General features: G+C 43.0%; 2 protein-coding genes across 2 annotated transcripts in view; one reads left to right on the top strand and one right to left on the bottom strand.

Moving 5' to 3' along the window:
- The first annotated feature begins 845 nt into the window (after positions 1-845).
- Positions 846-21419, top strand: part of apc2 (APC regulator of WNT signaling pathway 2) — a 33112-nt gene continuing 12538 nt past the window's right edge. Inside the window, exons 1-7 of the mRNA XM_017434298.3 lie at positions 846-942; positions 13158-13323; positions 13875-13965; positions 14953-15340; positions 15557-15665; positions 15859-15972; positions 16097-16171. Coding sequence (XP_017289787.1) covers positions 13183-13323; positions 13875-13965; positions 14953-15340; positions 15557-15665; positions 15859-15972; positions 16097-16171 — 918 coding nt within the window. The 5' untranslated portion in view covers positions 846-942; positions 13158-13182. The remainder of the gene's footprint in view (positions 943-13157; positions 13324-13874; positions 13966-14952; positions 15341-15556; positions 15666-15858; positions 15973-16096; positions 16172-21419) is intronic.
- Positions 13763-20236, bottom strand: LOC108246654 (E3 ubiquitin/ISG15 ligase TRIM25). Its single transcript, XM_017434299.3, has 5 exons — positions 20082-20236; positions 17815-18554; positions 17429-17567; positions 17262-17299; positions 13763-16997 (listed from the first exon to the last, which is right to left on the bottom strand). Exons 2-5 carry the CDS (start codon positions 18476-18478, stop codon positions 16438-16440), a joined length of 1401 nt encoding a protein of 466 aa, XP_017289788.1. The 5' UTR covers positions 18479-18554; positions 20082-20236; the 3' UTR covers positions 13763-16437.

Genomic DNA, 21419 nt, shown 5'->3' with positions numbered 1-21419 from the left:
TTATATGTTTAAATAACTTTATTTTCAAAAGTAACAACAAACAAAACAATATTTAAAAAAACAATGTGAATGAGAAGTGACTTTACTGAAGAAGCTGAAACCTAAATGTAGCAGAATGCTAGCTAAAAGTAGCAAAACAAAAACATGAAGCAAAATGCTAACTAAAAGTAGCACGTGGCTAGTCACGAGTAGCAAATAGCTAGCTAAAGATTAAAACTAGGGTAAGGCTAGCTTCATTTTAGCAGAAGGTAGCTTTCAACAAAAATTAGCATGAGTAGATTTAGCATTAGCTGTAACAGTATTAGCATTAAAATTTGTAGAACTAGCATTCAGTCTTAGCATTTGTCTAATTAGCTGTAGTATAATTATCATTAGCAGTAGTAGCATTAGCAATAATAGAACTAGCAGTAGAAGAATTAGCATTATCATTAGTAGTCTTAGCATCAAGATAATTAACTGTAGCAGAATTAGAATTACAAGTAGTATTATTAGCAGTATTAGTACTTGCAGTTGCAGAATTAGCATTAAGTTAAACCTGATCATTAATCTGGTTTCATTCATTAATGAACCCCAACAAAGCTGACAGAGAATAGAAATACATTTATTATAAAATAAAAATAAATGAATAAAGTTTATAGTTTGTGGCTATTTTTTGTCAGATACTTAAGTTCACCCAAAGTCGTGAAATAAATTAAATTAAATTTAAATTAAATTAAATTATTTAATTATTATTTCATTCAGACGACCTTTCTGCAGGATCTGGTGCTGTTTGTTGCCTAAATAAATGATGTTTTTTTTAAATAAAAGGTTAATATTATTGTCCTATTTGCTGAACCGCCCCCCCCCCCTCCTCCTCCTCCTCCTCCTCCCTCTCCTCTTCTCCTCTTCCTCTCCTCTCCCTCCTCTTCCTCAGTGATCTCCTGCGCTGCTCGGAGTCATGAGGTAAGAACCAAAACGCTCCTCGTTTCTGAACGAAGCTCTCCTCCTTTTCTCCTCTTTGTGTCGCCGGGTTCGGTTTCAGTCCGGACTGAGCCTCCTGGTCCAGTTCGGTCCGGTTCGGTTCGGTTCGGTTCGTTTCACGCCCTGATTATGGATCAAACGAGGCAGATCAGACGCGATGAGGCGGATTGATTCTACATTAAAACGATTTTTATATTTCTTATTTTGACACACAGATCTGTTGGTTAAAGACGTATTTTTAATCTTTTTCACCACTAATGCGGGATTTATTTGATTTTATTGATGGATGGAGGTTCGTCCTGTTTTCTCCTTCATGCAGAGATGAAGAAGGATGGAGGGATGGAGGATGGAGGATGGAGGAGCTCATGAATCATAGATGTCGTCAGAAAAGCAGCAGCAGCAGCTAAAATGAGGTCAAATAAGCAGAATAAGAGCAGAAATGTGCTGAAACCTTCTGTTTCTGCAGCTTCTGATGAACTAATCTCCTCCTCATCTTAAAGTCTGCCTGTAATTCGGAAATATTCCGTTTTTTTCCGGCTCTCTGCTCATTTTCAGCCTCTGCTGCGGTTTGTTTCTGTGCTTCTGTCTTCATTCCCCTCAGAGGTTAAAACAATGATTCAGCTGATTGATTGATTGGATCTTAAATCTCCTCTCTCCTAATGTTTTCTGCCCTTCATCTTGAATATTTGGATGGAAATTAGCACCTTTTGTTGGGGAGAATCGGCTCTTATTGTTGGTTTGTTGCTGTTTGCTTTCAGTGTGTTTTTGTTTTTAACCTCTAACAAGCTGCACATTTGGGCTCTTTAATACAGACTAGTTAAATAAGTTTTATTTTGCATTTTTAATCAGCATTTGTAAAGTTTAACAGAACATAATTCACATAAAGAAGAGTAATATCAGTTTAACATTAAATTAAAGAAATTAACTTTTCTTATTATTTTCAACAAACATCTAATTATTCATTAAAGAAGCTGAAACCTTTAAAATCAATTAAACCAGTTATCTCCCTTGAAGGAATGCCTATCACCCGCCACCTTGGATGCCATATTTTTAAACAAAAGCTTCATCCAATCAGTCTGTGCTCAGAGTATGTGTTGGCGATGACTCTCAGCTACCACCGCGACAAATTTTAGCTCATTATCTGTAAAAATGACAACATCAGAGCCGTTTCTGTGTTTGCTATGGCTGACTAGCTGTGACGGCCATCTTGAATCAGGTTGTTAAACAGTTTTTAGGAGTCTATCCGGTAAATATTTCCTGAAAGAGTCACTGAAATCCACCCAGATGTTTGTGGGATATTTTGCTAACACATAAAGAAGCATTTTCATGTGAGCTCTTCACGTTTTGCTCTCACTGCCTTTGTCGACTAATTGTGCACTCAAAGCCACGTGGAAGAAGTGCATACTGGAGAATGTTTGCTCAGTGAATCTTCGGCTAAGTCGGGTTTTTTTCAAGCTTCTTGAAATTTCAGATTTCTTCGTCTCCATCGCTGAGTTTTAGGGAAACACCCGACGTCACACTGGCTCCAAACTGTGGAGGCTTCTCTAACCAGGTTTCATTTATAGATGATAAAAACAGATCCCACTGGACCTTTTTATTATTATTATTATTATTATATAATTTCAGGCTTATTGTTGAGCAAATCCTGAAGAAAAGCTTTGTCTGTGCTGCTGAGAGAGACGGAGGGCGGGGCCACCGGCAGATCCTCTGCTCACTAACGTCAAGGTTTCAGGAAAAACATCCAGTAAATTTACCATTTACACACAAAAAGACGAGTCAAAGAACCGATGGAAATGGAGGGATTACTGCGTGAGGGATTGGGTTCTGATCAGAATAAAACAACTACAGATTATTAACTGTAGATGTTTTTGGCTTTTTGTTAAATTTGCACGACTCTGGGGGGGACTTTTTTCTGCTCAGGGGTCAGTTTGACAGCCTGTTTTTATTCCACGTCAGCGAATAATAACCCACAGAGATGCAAAACATGCTGACAGTCCCCTAAAATTGTTAAAAGGAACTGACTGAGGAAAAACTGCTAAAGGAAGGCCACAGAATCAAGAGCGAGATCTGTTCCCACTCCACGATACTCCTCAAACCCTGACGCTACAGAAGCCCAGAAGGGAAAAACAAAACCCTGGGAAGGCAGTCGAGCCGTCGGTTTGTAACGGACAGAAGTCTGGCAGAACCAACGACTCCAGAACTGGACCGGTTTAAAGGGGTCTGGGTCTGGGGGGTTCATCAGGTGTTCAGGACCTCGTTGTCCCTGATGTGCTGATTGGTTCTGCTGGTTCCTCTGGGTCCACCTGTTGGTTCTGCATTATTCACAGCTGCTTAATTAGACCCTTCTTTCCCCAGCAGTGGGTGGTTTAGGTTGGTTTAGTCCTCTGTTCTGCAGTTTGGTCGATTTGGGTGGAAACTTGCTGTTATTGTTGATTTGTTGTGTCTGATTTCTTCTGCTGCAGATTTCTGTTTTTTTTTTAATCTAAATTGAAACTGATTGTGTGACTTCCTCACTTGTTTATTGCTTGGACCTGTTGTATGTAGTGACACCTAGTGGCTCACACGATGTAGGTTTGAGAAGTTGAAATGTTCCTTTTTTGACCTAATTCTGGTGGAAAAAAGGAAGCGTCTGTTTACAGGAGAATCCGATTGAGCAGAATGATGTTAAACCCATCTGGTCTTCTTCTGGGACTTATTGAGGACACTTTAGTGAAACCCAGATACCTCCAGCCCAGCAGGGGGCAGCGTTCAGCTTCCTTGTCAGTTTCAGAACTGTAATCAGGAAACAAAGAGGGTTTGAAAGCTGTGGCACTCTCTTGTTTTTAGAAACTGAATCCGCAGCAGGAACCATGAGGAGGCTGATCAGGTGGTTCTGATTTCCCTCAAAAACAATGCAGAAATAACACTGACGTTAAGGACAAATGAGGAGTTATTAGTCTCTGGTTCAGCCTAAAAGTGCTGAAGTCCTTCAGAAGGAGAACGTGAGAACCTTCAGGTTGTTTGTTTGCAGGAATCCTCATCTTCCTCCTCCGTGTCAGAGGCTGAAGTGAGAGGACGACGGCCTGCAGCCTGAAGGTGATTGGAGCTTCTGTGGCTGCAGCTCAAACTGACCTTGGGAAGGATGCCGAGCTGCTGATTATAATCTGCACAGCGTTTCCACATTTATTCTCTGCTGTTTTCTGACCTGGGACCATGTGGGCTGCTTGTTCAGAAGGTTTTAAGGTGTTTGTGTTGTTACTGATGACTCAGAGAGCTTCAGGGACAGGAAGTTTCTTCTCTTCTGACGTTACGCAACATTTAGACCAACAAGCAGCTGCTGGGAACAGTCAGAAGGTCTGACCTCTGACCTTTAGCTCCTGTTTACTGGCGTAGAAGACAAAGTGATGCGTTTGAGGCAGGAGATGGTTCAGATCATATTTCTGCATGAGCGCTCACCGACGCTGCGTCACCGAGTCGATCCGTTCGATTTCCATCTGTTTCCTCACCAGCAGCCTCCGTGATTCAGCAGGTTTGCTCTCGCCTAATTCTGCTGTCGACAACAACAAAAGCCTGGTCTCGTTGTGGTGACGGAAGGTTCTTCCGTCGGCTGCTTCTGCAGGACCTTCAGTGGATTCACTGCAGACACAATCAGACCCAAGCTGACTGAAAGCTGAGCTGCAGTAAGGTGTAAAAGTCAGAAAGTCTTCACATGTTGTTCCTGGTCGAGCAGAACAAAGTGGTTTGACTGCAAAAAACCTACAACAAAACAGGAAAACGACAGTCTGACTGAGCTTTCATCCAATGAAAAAAAACCATGAGTCACATTCCTTTAGGAACCGTCAGGGTCAGGAGGTCAGAAAAACCTGATCCGGAGCAAAGTTTGTGTGAAGTTTCCTCCCCTCAGGTTCTTGAAATCAGTCAGATTTGTTTGTATTTTGTTGCTTCTCTGCCTGAAGTAAAAAATAAATAAATAAATAAAATCAATCTCGACGTGAACAAAGAGCGTTGATCACTCCCTCCATCTTCTTGATGTCTGGTTACCATGGTAACTGCATCCGAAGCAGCAGCGCAGCAGCAGGAGGAGGAGGGTGTAGGGTGTGTTTATTAGTCTTCCTCCCACATGTGCGTGGCAGCGGACGACACGACCTTCCCCTGAGGGAGACGCTGGTTTTCTGATGAAGGGTTCCTGAACTCCGTGCTGCCTGGAGGTGATGCGGCATTATGTTTCAGACGAGCTGCAGAGCGAGTGAAGCTTTGATGGCGTCAGCAGATTTCAGCACCTCTTCCTTTGTCTCAGTTTGTCCTGCTTTATTCCTCTCTTTATGATATATATTTTTTTAATTTTATTTTTATTTGCATTTTTAGTAATATAACAAACTATAATTCCATCAATACCCCTCCCCAACCATACATAACAGAACAGCACATCAAATAACAAAGGTTACACAGTCAAAGCAACATGAGATAAATACACCACATTATGAAACACACCAGTCCAAGAATATAACAGGGAGCAAGGGCTCATACCATACCAGGCATTAATCTTTTGGCCAGCTACAATCCCTTCATTGAAGGGATTTTAGTACAGGATCCCACATTGTCTCAAACATATTCATTTTGTCTTTGTTGTAATATCTCAATCTTTCCAGACACAGTGTGTTTGCCAGTTCTCCCAGCCATTGATCAAATGTGGGTACAAAGTCCTTCTTCCAAACCTTCAAGATCAACCTCTTAGCGATCACCATACCGAACAAAAAGGCAACTTTCTCATATTTATTGGCCAAGGGCAAAACCCCAGGGGCTCCGAGAATTGCAACAAGAGGATCTGGATCCCATTGTTTTCCAAAAGCAGTGGAAAAGAAATAAAAAATGTTCTTCCAAAATGTATGAAGCTGTACACATGACCAAAAGGAGTGGAGCAAATTGCCCGTTGCAGCTTTACACCGGTTACATATTGGTGACTCATTTGGATAAAAAGTGCTTAATTTTTCTCTCGAATAATAAAGTCTATGTAAAGTTTTGAATTGTATAAGATTGTGGCTAGCATTAACTGAACAGCCGTGTATACTCTTCAAACTTTCCTCCCACACACCATCAGGTATCTGCTGTCCCATCTCGTCCTCCCATGCTTTCTTGATTCTAGTTAGGTCTATCGGTGCGTTAGTGAGAATCCTATAAAAATAAGACACTGCCCCGCGATTACTCGGATCAAATTTGTTTATTGCCTCCAGAGTCTCGTGCCTGACAAGAGTTCTAAAGTTTGATATGTTTTTACTAACATAGTCCCTAATCTGCAGAAAACGAAAGAACCCTGACCGTGGAACATCATATACAGAACACAACTGAGCAAAGGACGCAAGAGTGCCATCAACATATAGATCCCCTATCACACAGATACCCTTCATTCTCCACAGTTGGAAACCGGCGTCACTGAGACCCGGAATAAAAGAATGGTTTTCACAAATGGGAGCATCAAAGTAGACTGTCGGGGCTTTTATATAGCTTTGTATCTGCTTCCAAATTCTTATAGTGTTGCCAATAACCCAATTATTGTAAAGCGTTTTTTTTTATTTTAATAGGGCTGTTAAGGAGAGCAGCTAGGGACGTATTGTGACAATGTTGTTGTTCCAGGGCTAGCCAGGTAGGGCAAAGATTGTGAGGCTGGTGTGGGCCTTTCTTCCACCATGCTATAATGGATAGGTGAGAAGCCCAATAATATAATTTGAAATCTGGCAATGAAAATCCACCTATCGCTTTTGGTTTGCATAGGTGTTATTTGGAGATTCTAACATTCCTATACCCCCAAATAAAGGGAATGATGATGGAGTCTAATTGTTTGAAGTATGACACACCTATAAAACATGGAACAGAGAGGAATAGATGAAGAAACCGTGGCAACACCACCATTTTAATTGCATTAATTCTACCGACCATAGATAGAGGGAGAGTCTTCCAAAAATCAATATTCTGCTTAAGTTGCATAATTTTATTCTGCCAGTTCAGTTGTAAGAGATCCTCCGGTCTCTTCGTTATCGTCACCCCCAAATATGTGAAGGTGTTATAGGTTATCTGAAATGACGTACCCCGCAAAAAGGTCAGATCATCTCCGGATGAGAGGGGCATTACTACACTCTTATCCCAGTTAATGGAAAATCCGGAGAAGCTGCCAAAGGTTTTAATCATCTTCAAAAGGGGAGACATCGAAACCTGCGGGTCAGAGATGTACAAAAGTATGTCATCGGCATAAAGCGAAATGTGATGCTTATGACCAAACCTCTCGATAGGTAATATTTGTGAATCTTGCCTAATGCTGGCAGCCAGGGGTTCAATAGCGATTGCGAAGAGAAACGGAGAAAGCGGACAACCTTGACGAGTCCCTCTGTGAATAGCAAAAGGACTAGAAATATTTTGGTTGGTAATAACAGAAGCCATTGGGTGTGAGTAAATTATTTCAATCCATTTTACAAATCGAGGCCCGAAGCCAAATTTACTAAGAGCATACATCATATACGGCCATTCAACTTGGTCGAATGCGCGCTGTGCGTCTAATGACATGACCAAGGCCTTGTCTGCATGGTCCGAATATAGTATATTGAAAAGGCGTCGTAAATTAAAAACATGTGTCTGCCCGGCATAAAGCCAGTCTGATCCGGGTGGATGATTGAACCTATGTGCACTCTGAGTCTGTTGGCGAGGATTTTCCCAAGAATTTTGGTTTCTAAGGGTAACAAGGAGATTGGGCGATAGGATGATATAGACCCCGGGTCTCGGCCAGGTTTCGGGATGAGCGAAATATTGGCTTTGTATAAAGTGGGAGGAAGTTTAGCTATTTGCCTAGAGTGATTTAACATACGCAGAAGTAGAGGTGACAGTGCAGGGCTGAACGTTTTGAAAAACTCCATGCTGAACCCGTCAGGTCCCGACGCCTTATTATTAGGAAAAGCAGAGACGACCGACTCAATCTCCCGCAGAGTTATATGAGCTTCTAGCACATCTGCTGAGTCCGACGGCAGTCTTGGCAGGTTTAGATCACCGAAAAACCTCTCCATTTTTTCAACATCCAAATTTCCCTGCGATTGATAGACATTAGCGTAGAAGGCTGCAAAGCTGTCGTTAATTTTATCCGGGTCCGTGATAAGAGTCCCGTCCTCAAGCTTGATGCGATGTATTGCTCTCGAGGCCTGCAACTGCTTAAGCTGCCGAGCTAGTAATTTATGTGGCTTGTTGCCCAGCTCAAACCATCTTTGTTTAACCTGTGTCAACAATCTAGATACATCTCTCGATACAACAGAGTTGTATTCATATCGCAAAGCCGTTATTCTCTTTAACGTGTCTGAACTCTTTTGTACTTTATATGAGGCGTCCAGACCGGTCAGCAGGCTGTCTATTTCTTTCAACCTTAACTTAGACTCTTTGTTTTTTGCCGCTTCGTACGACACAATACGTCCCCTAATGACCGCCTTCATAGCTTCCCAAAGTGTCGAGTCATCTACATCTCCTGTATCATTAGAGCTCAAGTATAACTTAATTTCATTCGAGATGTAGGAGCAAAATTCCTTATCCTTTAGCAACGTGTTGTTCAGGCGCCAGTTGCCTCTACCCTTCACGCAATCTAGTTTAAGATTCAAACATATCGGTGCATGATCTGATATGTGAATATTATGATATTTACAGCCTGATACCAATGACAGCAGTCTAGCGTCCAGCAGGAAGTAGTCAATCCTAGAATAGGATTTATGAACTGCAGAGAAGCATGAATAATCTCTTCCAGTAGGATTTAGCAGTCTCCAGATGTCAACCAAATTGTGGGAGTTCAACAAGCTTTTGAGAGTCTCTCCACTTTTAAATACAACAGATCGAGGGCGTTGTCTATCTAAGACTGGATCTAACGTTAGATTTAAGTCCCCTCCAATGATCATATTAGAGCTAATCAAATCCGGCACTGCATTAAAAAGGTCCTGAAAAAAGATGGGATCGTCGAAATTTGGTCCATACGCGTTGATTAACGTTACTGGTATTAGGTTTAGCATCCCACAGACGATCACATATCTTCCTCTAGGATCTGAAATTGTCTTATTATGAGCGAATGGTATATTTTTCTTTACCAATATTGCGACCCCCCTCGTTTTTGTGCTGAAGTTCGACTGGTATACATGAGAAGCCCATGAGGGGCTGAGGACCTTAGCTGCTGTTTTCCTAAGGTGAGTTTCCTGAAGAAAACAAATATCGGCTTTTAAAGCACGGAGGTGCGCATACAGTTTGCCTCTCTTCAGGGGACTATTTATCCCTCGAACATTCCAGCTGACCAAATTAACACCACCCTTGCAGTACTTATATGAGCCCGTTACCATTCACTTGTGTGTAGGTTATTAACTCGTAGTTGTATGACTATGAAGCTACCTCTTAGATATACAAAATAAACAGATGTGCAAAATACACCCCTCCCACCCGAATGTCTAATCCCACCCAGCCCCGAACATACCTGAACAGAACCAGGGGCGGAGTCTCCAAGCCCCCAATTTAAAGCCAGACCTAGCAGTCCATAAAGGGCCGAACTAGTAACATAGCTTCCCATCACCCCAACCAAAACCACCCAACTCAACACAATAAACAGCATTAAAATAGCTGAATATAACAATTTCACCCCGTAATATAAGCCATTAATTAAACTTTACCTTACACATGTCCAGATGTAGAGATAAAGACATTGGACCACCAGTTTAATTCAGTCCCAAGCCGCTACCTCACGTCTCAGAGATTTGTCCGCATCTTCTGGAGTGTCGAACACAGCGGTGTTACTGTTCACGGTGACCACAAACTTTGCAGGATACCGAAAGCCGTACCGAATCCCGTTGGATCTGCATTTCTCCCTGATGACCTGGAACGCCTGGCGCTTCTTCATTACCGTCGAGGTGAGGTCGGGGAAGATGAACACCGGGCGCCCGTCATATTGGAGAGAGCCCTTCTCCCTTGCCAGCCGTAGCACTCGCTCTTTCTCCTGGAAGTAGTGCAGCTTGACGATGATGGTCCTCGTCTTTCCATCCTTCGCCTGCGTCGGACTCCGATGCGCTCGATCCACCTCAATTGGTCTGTTGAAGTTGTCCTCTCCCAGCAGCTGCGGTAATAGCTTGATGATGAAATTAAGCGGTTTCCCGTTCTCCGCCTTCTCAGGTATGCCCACAATACGAATATTCTGCCGATGTGAGCGCGCCTCCAGGTCCTCCAATTTAGCTTGCTGCTGGGAGCACAGCGCAGCCAGGCCGTCATACTTCTTCTCTAGCTCCGAAATCCGTCCGCCATGTGATTCGGCTGTGGCCTCGGTGGATGCCACACGGTCACAAATATCAGATAGTGCTGCCCTGAGGTTGGAGATTGAACTGTTGAGCTCAATAAATCTCACGTCGACCGCGCCGCTCAACTTGTTAATAGCTGCCAGGACGTCTTCGTTAGTTGCCGAAGGGTTCGAAGTGCTACCGCTAGCTCCTCCGACACATGCTAGCTTCGTCTGGTCGTCTGAAATGTCGTCCCCGGAGCCTTTATCTTTTTTAGTATTCTTAGGTTTCGTCATCTTACTTAAAGAGCTGTCCTTTACTCTGCAAGTCAATATATTAGAGGTTATTAAGAGTGTTTGGGGTGAAAAATAGTGTAGTTGAGCTGGAGCTTCCTCGAAACACGTCTACTCCATCTTGAGACCAAACCACGCCCCCCTCTTTATGATATTTTTATCCCCGTTTCTCTGAGTACATACGGCACGCTGACTCAGGATCAGTGTTTCGTTCCTCCTGACCTGATTATTCATGCAGATTTCTGAAGGTCGCTCTTCTGCCGTCACTGCCAGGAGTTTTTAACCATCGTTTGTTTACTAAACAACCAGTTCTCTCATCGCCCACCAGGATGTTTGTACCTGTGTTTGGATTCATTTGTCTGTTTTTTAGCAAAGTATCTGCTTTAAACCAAACGTTCAGGAAACAATCACTGGATGAGCCTCTGCAACTGATTAGTGTTTAAAAACAATCCAAAAGGCGGTGGGCGATATGCATTCCTTAAATGAAAGCCAGACCTTCATTTTATTTTGTTTTATTTATAGTTTTGTGTTTGTTTATTTGAAGCTTCTCAGTCAAATCTCTCCAATCGTCTCTTCCTGTTTCATCTCTTCACGCTGTTGCCCCACATCGGGGTCGCACATGTCGGTTTGGCCCGTTTCCATAGCAACTAACTGTACAGTTAATGGGTGGGGAGTCTCTGGGGAGGAATGGGGTTGCACCTCTTTTATCCTCTCTACCCAGCATGCTTTGCAGCGACTGCGGAGCAAAAAAAATACATCACTTGATGAAAACGTGTCACCATGGCAACGAGGTGGGATGGGGGGCACGCTGTCATGGCAACGGGGGGATCAATACATCCAAGGTCTTTGATGGGGACATTAAAGACACACACACAAACACACACACAAGCTTGGGTCTGCAATATCAGACACACATTTGGATTTCATTTTTAAAAAAAACGTCTTCACTCTGATTGGGTTGTTTTGTTTTCAATAAAAAAACAATCAAATTTCTGTGAAATTCTGTGACTTTTTAACAGAAGTAAGTAACTGAGCCTCAGATCTCGAGGATTTCTCGATATAAAACTGCTTAAAAGGCAAATTCTGTGTTTATATCGAATGCTAATGGCTTCGTTCTGCAGCGGAGGATCCTCCTGGAATGAAGGATTTTTATCTTCGTCTCAGACGCTGAGTGTTTTACAATTTATTTCTATCCTGCAGCTCGTTGTGGACCCTGAACCGGTTTTCTGAGGGCAGCTGGTTCTGTTTGGTGTGGAGGTTCAGGCTCTGATTTTTGTGTCTCAGTGGATCCATCAGAGCGAATCAGCTCCAGATCTGAGGATCCTGACAGGAAGTGTTTCTCTTTCAGTCAGAGCTTGAGACTCTCTTACGCATTTCAAAAACATAAAAATAGATCATTACTGTGCCTGAATCAATTAATTACTGCAAACAAATGTTTACTCTAAAGGAAAAGTAGAAGGGATGTCTGCATGTGCAGCAAAGTGAGAAACTGACTCAGTTTCTGGTGTTCTGTTTCTAGTAAACATCCAGTCTTTATTAAGATGCAAACAAACTAAAAACCTGGTCTTTATCAGAATATTTATCTGTGATCCTCTAAAGACTGATTAAATGCTTCTTGTTTTAGTCGTTTCCTGCCTTTTCTTTGCTGAAAGCAGACCCCTCAGCTGGTCGTTTCTCAGGTACGAGTTGAGAGATGGAGTCTTTGGATCCAGATGATGGAGTCTGGTCTGAGTCATTCTGCAGTTTGTGTGTGTGTCTGTTTATTTCAGCATCGATCAGCACAAGGTCGCTCCAGGGTGGGTCGGATTCTTTTAGCTGTTCGCTGTTTTTACAAGCCGCCCTTCTTTAATTCCTGGTTGGAAGCAGCTGGCTCTGTTTGAGACACATGAGGAAAGGTTTGGTTTTACTAATCAGCTGGGTAACATGTTTCCAGATTGGGACTGTGTTTGTGTCCTTTAAGCTGAAGGCGTCTAATCCGACAAACCTTTCAGTTTATGGTGTTTTATTTAGACTCTAAAAGTTAATTAGTGGTAGATGTACTTTCTGAGAGGTTGATTAAAATCCGTCTTGTTTTTAATGATATATTCCACTAACCACAAAACAACAACAACAAGAACCAAACAAAAAACATGCAACAAATACTCATAAATTACACAAAAAAAAACAAAAACATCAACAAAGGCAGACAGATGTACCTGCAACATTAAAAATAATGAACAAAAGGCTCAAATTTGACTACATAAAGTCAAAAAAACAAAGAAACAGTTAAGAGGAACTCTAAGAATGTTCATGGTTTCATTGATTGATTGATTGGAGTGAAATCACTAAAATAATCTCCTGTTTGGCTTCTGAGCCGAGCGTCCTGATTGGCTGGACGTGTCTGTGAGTTGATGTTTTTGGTTTTATTTACAGAAACAGTAGATATGTTTCTGTAATCGGTCGTCTGCAGACTGTAACCCGAGAACAGGTCCTGTAAAAGCTGCTGCTACTCCCAGACCTGCAGCTCCATCCTCACATTTCCCACAATCCTCTGGGAGCAGAAGGAGGACCCCCTTCGCCTCATGAATTAAAAATGAACGTGCATTTCAGCTTGAGTTCATTTCTGTGACAGCGGTGATGTAGTTCCCAGTTTTCTTTTTGTCGTCTCCTGCAGGAGGCGCTGCAGAGAGTGACCAAAGATGGCCAACGCCGTGGCTTCCTACGACCAGCTGGCCCACCAGGTGGAGGTGCTCCGGAAGGAGAACTCCCACCTGAGGAGGGAGCTGGAAGACAACTCCAACCACCTGTCCAAACTGGAGACGGAGACGTTCGGCATGAAGGTCAGACTGGACTCAGACCTCTGGATTAATCACTTTTCTGCTCAATAATGTTTCTAATTTACTCTGAATCAAAGCTCATTTAGGATGGTTTTACGCTTCTAACCTTTAGAAGGAGGAAACAAATCATTCCAGCTCATATTTAGTGTACTTTCTCTCCAGAATTCAGTCTTTAAAGTCAGATTTTCAGTTTAAAATCGTTAAACCTTCAACGTCCAATCAAATGAACTGTTTTTGAAGCTCAACAATCAATCATGCCAAGACTCAGAAGCCAAATCCTATCAGCTGCAGTAACATAAACAACACATGTACGTGCACACTCACACTGAGTCACGTGTCCAGATGTTCAGCAGCTGGATTATCTGCCTGAGCCTGGCTGGGTTTAGAGTCAGAATCACGTCCGCTGCAGCAGGAAGACGAGGAAAGTTTTTTGTGTTTTTGGTTTGGATGAGATGATGTTTTTGATCCAAAGAGGAGATTTTCAGAAACTAAATCTTACTTTTTGTAACCAAGGCTGCACGATTTAACTCTGTGGTTCCTCCTCTGGGATGCAGGAGGTGCTGAAGCAGCTCCAGAGTAAACTGGAGCAGGAGGCAGGAACCCTGGCTTCTTCTGGGAGGAGCGACGTCCTGCACCAACTCAAAGGTTCATGTCTTTATTTTGTTTACTCTTTCATTAGCATATAAAGTACATGTTGGGGATTTTCTAAGTTACCCAACCTAAACAAAGAACCACACAGAGAGAGAAGAGTAAATTGTTTTAGGATACTTCTGCAAAAGGAGAAGTCACTCGAGCAACGACCTTTTGGGTCAAACTCCAGTGAGTTCTGAAGTCCTGTAGCATCAGCATCTTTTTATTAGAAACAAGGAATGGGTGGGGGCTGAATCGGTCAGGACCGGTTCTGCCACACAGATTAATCACACAAATAGAACTTACAGCATGTAGTGAAACATTCTGTCTATCAATCCTGATACAAAGATTATCAGAGGTACAGTGACGTTACTTGGGTGATTGGCTGGCCTACTGAGATGATTTGCTGACGCCTGTATGCACGATAAAATGTAAACATGATACAAATGAACTCAATTAATATCTCTGACATCTGGTGTGACACGTAGGCATGTTTTACACATAAACACAAAGGCTGGTAATATTGAAAAACCCTAACAGTACATTTCATCATGGAGAACGTTCTCCTGGAGATCTGTTTCCTCTTAGTTAGTGATTTCCACTGTCAGCAGAGTGCTAGTTAAAGCTAACTCATTCCAGTCGGTGCCTCTGGAACCTCAAAACGCTCTGCCTGACTAAAGTCAAACTATGATGTCATAATTTTTACACCATTATTGCAATGCTCCTTCAAAGTCTCTCCTAGCTGAGTCTGTCTGGTTTCAGACCTAACGGCTCCGCTGGGATCACTTTCCATTCACACAAAAAAAGGAATAAACTCAATCAACTAATCTGATTGGCTGCAGCTGGCTGGGCCTCGTTATGAGTCGGTCCAATTAAGCAGCCAGGCCATCTCGATTACACCAATTAGCCACAGCAGAGATTAAAAGCAGAGAGCTGTTTATGTTCAGTCAATACAAAGAAAAACAGAAATACCGTAAAGTGGACGTGTTGATCCTCCCTCAGAGCTCCACATGGACCTCACCAACTACTACGAACTCAAACACCAACCTCACAACCTTAGGCTGCTGACAGCTGGCCTGGGAGGGGCGGGGCTAACAGGTGTCCCAGGGGCGGGGCCAGCCATGGGTGGGAGTGTGGACCTGGGCGATCACCTGGCTCTGCCTCCGTCCTCCTGCTGCTCCGCCTCCTCCTCCATGGCGGCCATGAACAGAGCCAGGAGCCCACTCCGAGCGGCGTCACATCAGAGCATGGCGTCCGGTGGAGAGGCCGCCGCCGCCGCCATCATGCTGCCGCATCACTTCCTGGACGGAGCTCCGCCCAAAACAGCTGTGATTAGTGGAGCAGATGGACGACTGAGCGACCATCACCTGGAGGAGCTGTACAAGGAGAGGTGAGCTGAACGTTCAGATATATGAACGGCTAAAATAGCACAAAGTTTGCTGAAGTAGTTAAAAAAAAAAAACACAATAAAGACGCACAGATTTGTTTTTCAGGAGGTTTTTTATTGACTAAAATCAATCTGAACTCACGCTGAGAGACCAACAGGTGATCAGACAGGTTTAATTGAGTAAAGCTGTCGTTAACAGCCCGATCTGGATCTCTGCAGGAACCTCCTCCTGGGGGAGATCGACCGCGAGGAGCGGGAGCGCTGCTGGTACTTCAGCCAGCTGGAGGCGCTGTCACAGAAACTGGCCCAGCTGCCGCGCATCGACATGGTGAGACATAAAATACTCAGACTCACAGACAGAATGAGTCAATGAGTTAAGTTTTAGGCTTTGTATGTAGCGTGTTCGTGGCACAGTCTTATTTGCCAGACGAGAAGGGGCGGAGCCTCAGACTAATGGGTTGAACTCGAACTGTGCCGATGAAACTCTCCGGCTGACCTCTGACCTCTGTGTCCGGCTGCAGTTTTCCCTGCAGATGGATCTGATCCGGCAGCAGCTGGAGTTCGAGGTCCAGCAGGTCCGGTCTGTCATGGAGGAACGCTTCGGCACCAGCGATGAGATGGTTCACAGGACGCAGGTGCGACCGCCGGCTGCTGCTGCTGATGATTATTTTAGAACTTTTCAGAAATAATACACAAAGTCTAAACCTTTGAGCTGCTGGTGGAAACATCTGAAGTGCTTCTGAACCGTCTGTGTTGCAGATGCGTGTGGCACGCCTGGAGCAGCTGGAAAAGGAGCTGCAGGAGGTCCGAGGGAGTCAGGAGAGCCAGCTACAGGTCAGCTCGATGGCACACGTCAACACACAGATGCATCACACAACTCCTCACGCTTTAAGGCAACAAACACGCAGACAGAGCTGCAGGACTGGCAGCATCTCATCAGACCACACATCAGTTAGAATTCTTCTCCAGTTTCACGTCATGCCCTCAGCTGTGACAGACTCAGATCAGGAAATAAATGAAACCAGAGAAATCCAGCATTACTACAACTAAATGATATAAAAACAAGAAAGCAGCCCTCCTCCCTTCGTGCTTTGAGGGCTTCACTGCAGCAGCCGCTCCCAGTCTAACTCCACCTGACGAAGCGACACTGAGCCGTCAAAGGACCACACCCAGAACGCCGGGTACAGCGGCTCAGTGAAGGTGGATTTGAAGGTGTGCAGGTGAACCATGGCGTCCTTAGAGATGCAATAGAAGGACAGAGATCCGGCGTTCCAGTCGAGGAACACCCCGACTCTGTGGGTGAAGGGTTCAGGCGAGGAGGACTTGAACCTCTTGTTGTTGTGGCACGGCGTGTAGCTTCCCTCGGAGCACTCCAGACTCCAGGACCGCTTGTTGTGTCCCAGCAGGCAGCTCATCGCCTCTCTGTTCCTGGAGATGCTGTAGTAGGCGACGCCGATGTCGGTGCCACCGCTCCACACCACCTCCCAGTAAACCAAGTCCAGCAGGCCCTCCCTGCACAGAACCTGAGGACATCCCTCGAACCGGTCCGGGTGTTCAGAGGCGCAGGAGTTCAACCAGCCTCGAGTCGCTTTTCTGTTGCCATCAGTTAAACAAAGCTCGGCGCTAGCTGTGTTGGGGTCAAGGGTCAGATAGGTGGCAACTGTTGGTAAAACCAGAAACATGAGCATTTGAGCAGCTCATAGTACTACAATTAATGACAGCAAGAAAACAAGAATTCACCAAATGAAATTATATTCTAATAATAGCAAGTGTTTCTTAAAATCTAAAGTAATAAACCATCTGTATACATCATTGAAGTTATCACTCTTTGCAGATGACACTGTAGACTCAAGAATCAGTGGAAACACAAAGAGAGAAATGCTTCAGTTTTTAAGAGAAAGAAGTTTAACGCATGTGAACTTACAGCTTTTTGGTGACCGCTGGTCTTCTATCGGCTGATCCCTGCAGGAACACAAACATCCTGAACATCGTAAGGTCAAAGAAAAGCCTTCAAACGTCATAAAATTTTAAACAGTTTGATTTTCATTCAGGTCAGGCTGCATACTGGAGGGGTGATTAGCTTGAACTCACCTCAGATTGTTTCTTAGAGTAAGTAAGTTGATTCCAGAGTTGAGAATCTCTGAGGAAAGATTTGCTAAAGCTTCATCTTCGTCTCCTAACACGGCGAAGGAATCCTCGCTCCTATCTTCAGTCTCACACTTCTGATCAGCTGTGGAAAAATGGCATCGAATGCACCACAGTTAACTTTACATTACACAGAAATGCAGGATTAATGTGATTTATCATTCAAGTTTTACTTGTTTGAGCTTTAGAATACGAACCACGAAGTGTTACAGAATAAAAACAGCATTTATGTAGTTTAAGCAAAATTACCTTTTAAAATCATCTTTACACTTACAGAGATTATTGTAAAGAGTCAAGGTTAAATGCTCAAATAAAGCAGAGCTGTAGAATACCTGTTTTTGATGCAAACATCTTGCTCTGTTGTGTTTGAGGGATCCCAGTTTTCTTCTCACACCCGTTTTTAGATTTATTCACACAGTCCTTTGTGGTGTCGCCTTTCTCTCTGTTCTGTTTTCTTAAACTACCCCTGAAATCTAAGCCTGTGTTGCTCTTTTTAACTTCCTTTACATCTTCTGCTTTTTGAGGGATCTTTAGGAGAGGTTTTTCCCTCTTGAACAGACTCTTAAAGGGCTCGCCGGCTCTCTCAGCTTTGGACGCTTTTACTCCGGACTTGTCGTCCTCCTTCTCAGCTTCGTCCTTGTTCTCTTGTTCTTTTGGAACACCAATTTTGAAAACACTGGAGAGGTTCTCTCTGAAATTATTCAAGTCTTCTTTGAACAGAGTTCGAGGTCGAACTTGCTTCTCTGTGAGTCCGTTGCTTTTTGGATTTGTGTCCTTCTCCTTGAACTGGTTTCTTATTTCCTCTGTAAACTGGTTGAAGTCGTCTCGGAGCAGAGTCAGTGGGCTGATTGCTCTTTTTTCTGTCTGACTCGGCTTAAGGAAGTCTTTCACCTGAACGTCTTCATTGCTCTTCTTCTCTGAGTCGGGTTCTTCGTCCTCCTGGACCTCGGCCTCCTTCTGATGGTTTTCATGTGGCGGTTCTCCAAGGAGACTCATTCTGAGCTGTGGCGGTTTTACAGCTCTGTATTACAGGTTGTTCTTAGTTCTTTGTATCCTGATGTGCAGAAAGCTCCTGTAGAATCAGAGATAATTAGTAACATGCTCTTATTGTACGCTCGTTGAGTAGAAACTTTTTGAAACTTTTTGTTTGATGACAAAACTGCTCCATTCTCAAGTGATTGAATGATGTGTATTTTTGTTTTTTCTTCACAGAAATTTGTAATGTTCATAATCCAAAAACACCCATCCTTCCTTTGCTTTGACGGATTTTGACCATGTGAATTAAATAGTTTTGGTCAAAAATTGGGTTTAAAAAATTCCTCAACACCGGAGTCCATTTTCTCCGAAATTATCAAGAAGATCTTTTGCTTTTTCTTTGAAAATCTTGTTCTAATTTTATTTGAGAGGTTGGATAAAAAGATGGGAGTTCAGGTAATGATGCTTTTTGTACTTTATGACAGCAGCTCAAATGTTTTTGCTCCATAAACTAATAAAAATATAATGAAAACAGATAACAATGATATAAAATCTCTACTCCTCCCTCCTTGGGTCAGTGTAGCATCCCGGCCTTCATCAGTTGATGAGGAGGAGCTGAGGTGGATTTATAAGGAAAGTCCAGTTCCTCACACCTCCATCCTGTCCTGCTGCTGCAATAAGCAGCTACATGTCGACTCGACATGTTCGTGATTCTTCGAAACAGTCTGATTTCTGTAAAACTCATTTACGACTCCGTAGACTCACGCTCTGGTGGTCCTCTTCAGATGTGCGTCTGCCGCCCAAAAGGTTCTCAGTATTTTAAAAAAGTGCATTTTAAAATGACTAATTCCACCTTAAACAGTGAAAAACTTGTGAATTATTTATGTTATATCTGTCAGGATTTGTCGGCCTCCGGCACCAAAACATGATGTTACGTGGACTTTATGTATTTTACAAAACAAGATAACACTTCCAGTCACAAATTAATCCACATTTGGAGAGGTTTTAGGAGTGAACCTGGAAATCTGCATCCCAGTAAAATCCCATTCCATCTGCTCTGGGAATGACTTTCAGTCTCCCAGGAATGGGAGGAGGAAATGGGATCACCTGTGCCGCTCTGAGTGAACTCCAGCATCCGTGACCTGATTCTTCACAAGCAGCTGCAGATAATTGCATCTAAAAGACATGATGTTCGTCTCATAGTTTGGCTCTGCCTCGTTGCATAAAAAAAACTGAGGAATGAAGGTTTTTGTTCCGTAAACAAGAGAGTATTGCAGAGTCATGGATTGTTGCTTAACAGCTCAACAAATCCTTCATCAGACACCAGATCAACCCAACTACACTGAGTCTTTGTCAGGATGTGATGTCATTTCCTGAAAGGGGTTTCAATCTCTGTAAAAGTCATTGATAATAAGCTGGAAATATCCAACTTTTTCATGATTATTGATTTGTAACTCTCAGTCTCAGGCCACCCGATAACCAAACAGCTTCTGCTAATTTACTAACATGAAGCAGTAAAAAAGCCCAAACTCTTTAAATTGGGAAAGCAGAAAACGGAAACATGTTCCGCTCGTGTCCAGGCTTGTTAGTGTGATTCTAGTGTCGGGAAGAGTCGGATACTCACAGCTGTTTCCGTTTTCTTCATCCTTCATTTAAAAACCAAACCTGTGAAAGCCAACAGATCAGGTCTCCATCGGACACCTCGGAGCTGAAATGCACGTCTCTCAGTGTGACTTACTGTCTCTCAGCTGAGCTCCATTCCTGTCCGACCAGTTTGGCTCCATAACTTAGTCTGACAGCAGAGGACACGATTGGTTGAAGGAAGCAGAAGTTCTGGTTTCTGCTTTGAAACAAAAGAAAATCTTTTTGTTTTTAGTTTTTAGTGCAGGGCCAGCGTGAACTCCTGAAGGGCCTCGGGCAAATTCAATTTTCGGGACCCCTCTTTCCCTTTAAGAAACTTCAGAGACTGAAAGAAATCAACCGGATTTATTTTGGTTGCAGCTTCTCACATTTGAACAAGTTTATTTCTGCAGCCAGATAAACAATTTTTTTAATTGTTGTTAGCAAACTCCTTTAGATGTGTGAACTGGATCTTTATATTCAGTGTTTTGCATTACTTAAAGATAAATAGGTATGTCTAATATGGTAAATTGGGACTTAAAATTAAAATTTCAAATGACCTGCTGCCTTGCATGGCGAAGTTTTAACCCTCGAAACTGAAGTGAGGAAGAGAAGCTTGTTTCTTTTTTAGATCCCTTGGTGTTCAGACTGTTTTTTTTTGTTACTTTTGGTCTGTCAGTTGATGCATCGTCAGCATTTTTAAAAATGAAAGCTCATCCTGCCTCCCACACGTCTCCTCTTTTCCAGTTTTAAGGTTTCACTTTCAGCTGTCTGAGTTATGAGATGTTTTTGAGTCTTGAAGTCGTTTTGTGAGCTGATGTTGACGTTGCAGGCCCGTCTTTTCTCTGCTCTGACACCTTTGTGAGAATAACGAGACCGTGGACATGGAGACGAGGCCGATGGCTCATTAAAGGGTCAGTTCACCCAATTTACAGCGAGACAAACGTCCTCCTTTTTTCTGCTGTGATCCAAGATCTGTCCTGGTTTACAAAACCAACCTGGGGGGAGGATGGAGTTTAGTTTGACCAGATCTCAGCTTTGAAAAACTAAATAACTTAAAATAAAGCATTTGATTGATGGATTACTTTCCTGAAACATGATTCAATTAGTTCGAAGAAGTTTATAAATAAGCATGTTGTAATTTACAACCTGAAATGATTTTGTATGAAAGGCTTAATACATGTTTTTTATATAAAAACATTAAGTAGCCTCCTTCATTGAGAGGCTGCAGGGGTCGTGTTTATTTATTGCTTTAATTATTTGCAATAAATTCATTCTCAAGGGCTCGGTTTGATCTAACTTTTAAAGTGTTTTTAAACATCTTAAAGCTAGTTTAAAATAA

The sequence above is a fragment of the Kryptolebias marmoratus genome, linkage group LG18, assembly GCF_001649575.2.
Source record: "Kryptolebias marmoratus isolate JLee-2015 linkage group LG18, ASM164957v2, whole genome shotgun sequence".
In the NCBI taxonomy this organism is placed as follows: Eukaryota; Metazoa; Chordata; class Actinopteri; order Cyprinodontiformes; family Rivulidae; genus Kryptolebias; species Kryptolebias marmoratus.
The sequence above is the reverse complement of the archived record's forward strand: the minus strand, read 5'-3'. Positions and strand labels throughout refer to the sequence as shown.

What these genes read in the sequence shown, in the direction of transcription:
- LOC108246654 (XM_017434299.3), bottom strand. Translation starts at nt 18,478, where the DNA reads ATGAGTCTCCTTGGAGAACCGCCACATGAAAACCATCAGAAGGAGGCC. An exon ending in GATGTTTGCATCAAAAACAG is followed by an intron (nt 17,568 to 17,814) that starts GTATTCTACAGC and finishes ATTTTTCCACAG; the next exon opens with CTGATCAGAAGTGTGAGACT. An exon ending in CCAGCGGTCACCAAAAAGCT is followed by an intron (nt 16,998 to 17,261) that starts GTAAGTTCACAT and finishes TTTTACCAACAG; the next exon opens with TTGCCACCTATCTGACCCTT.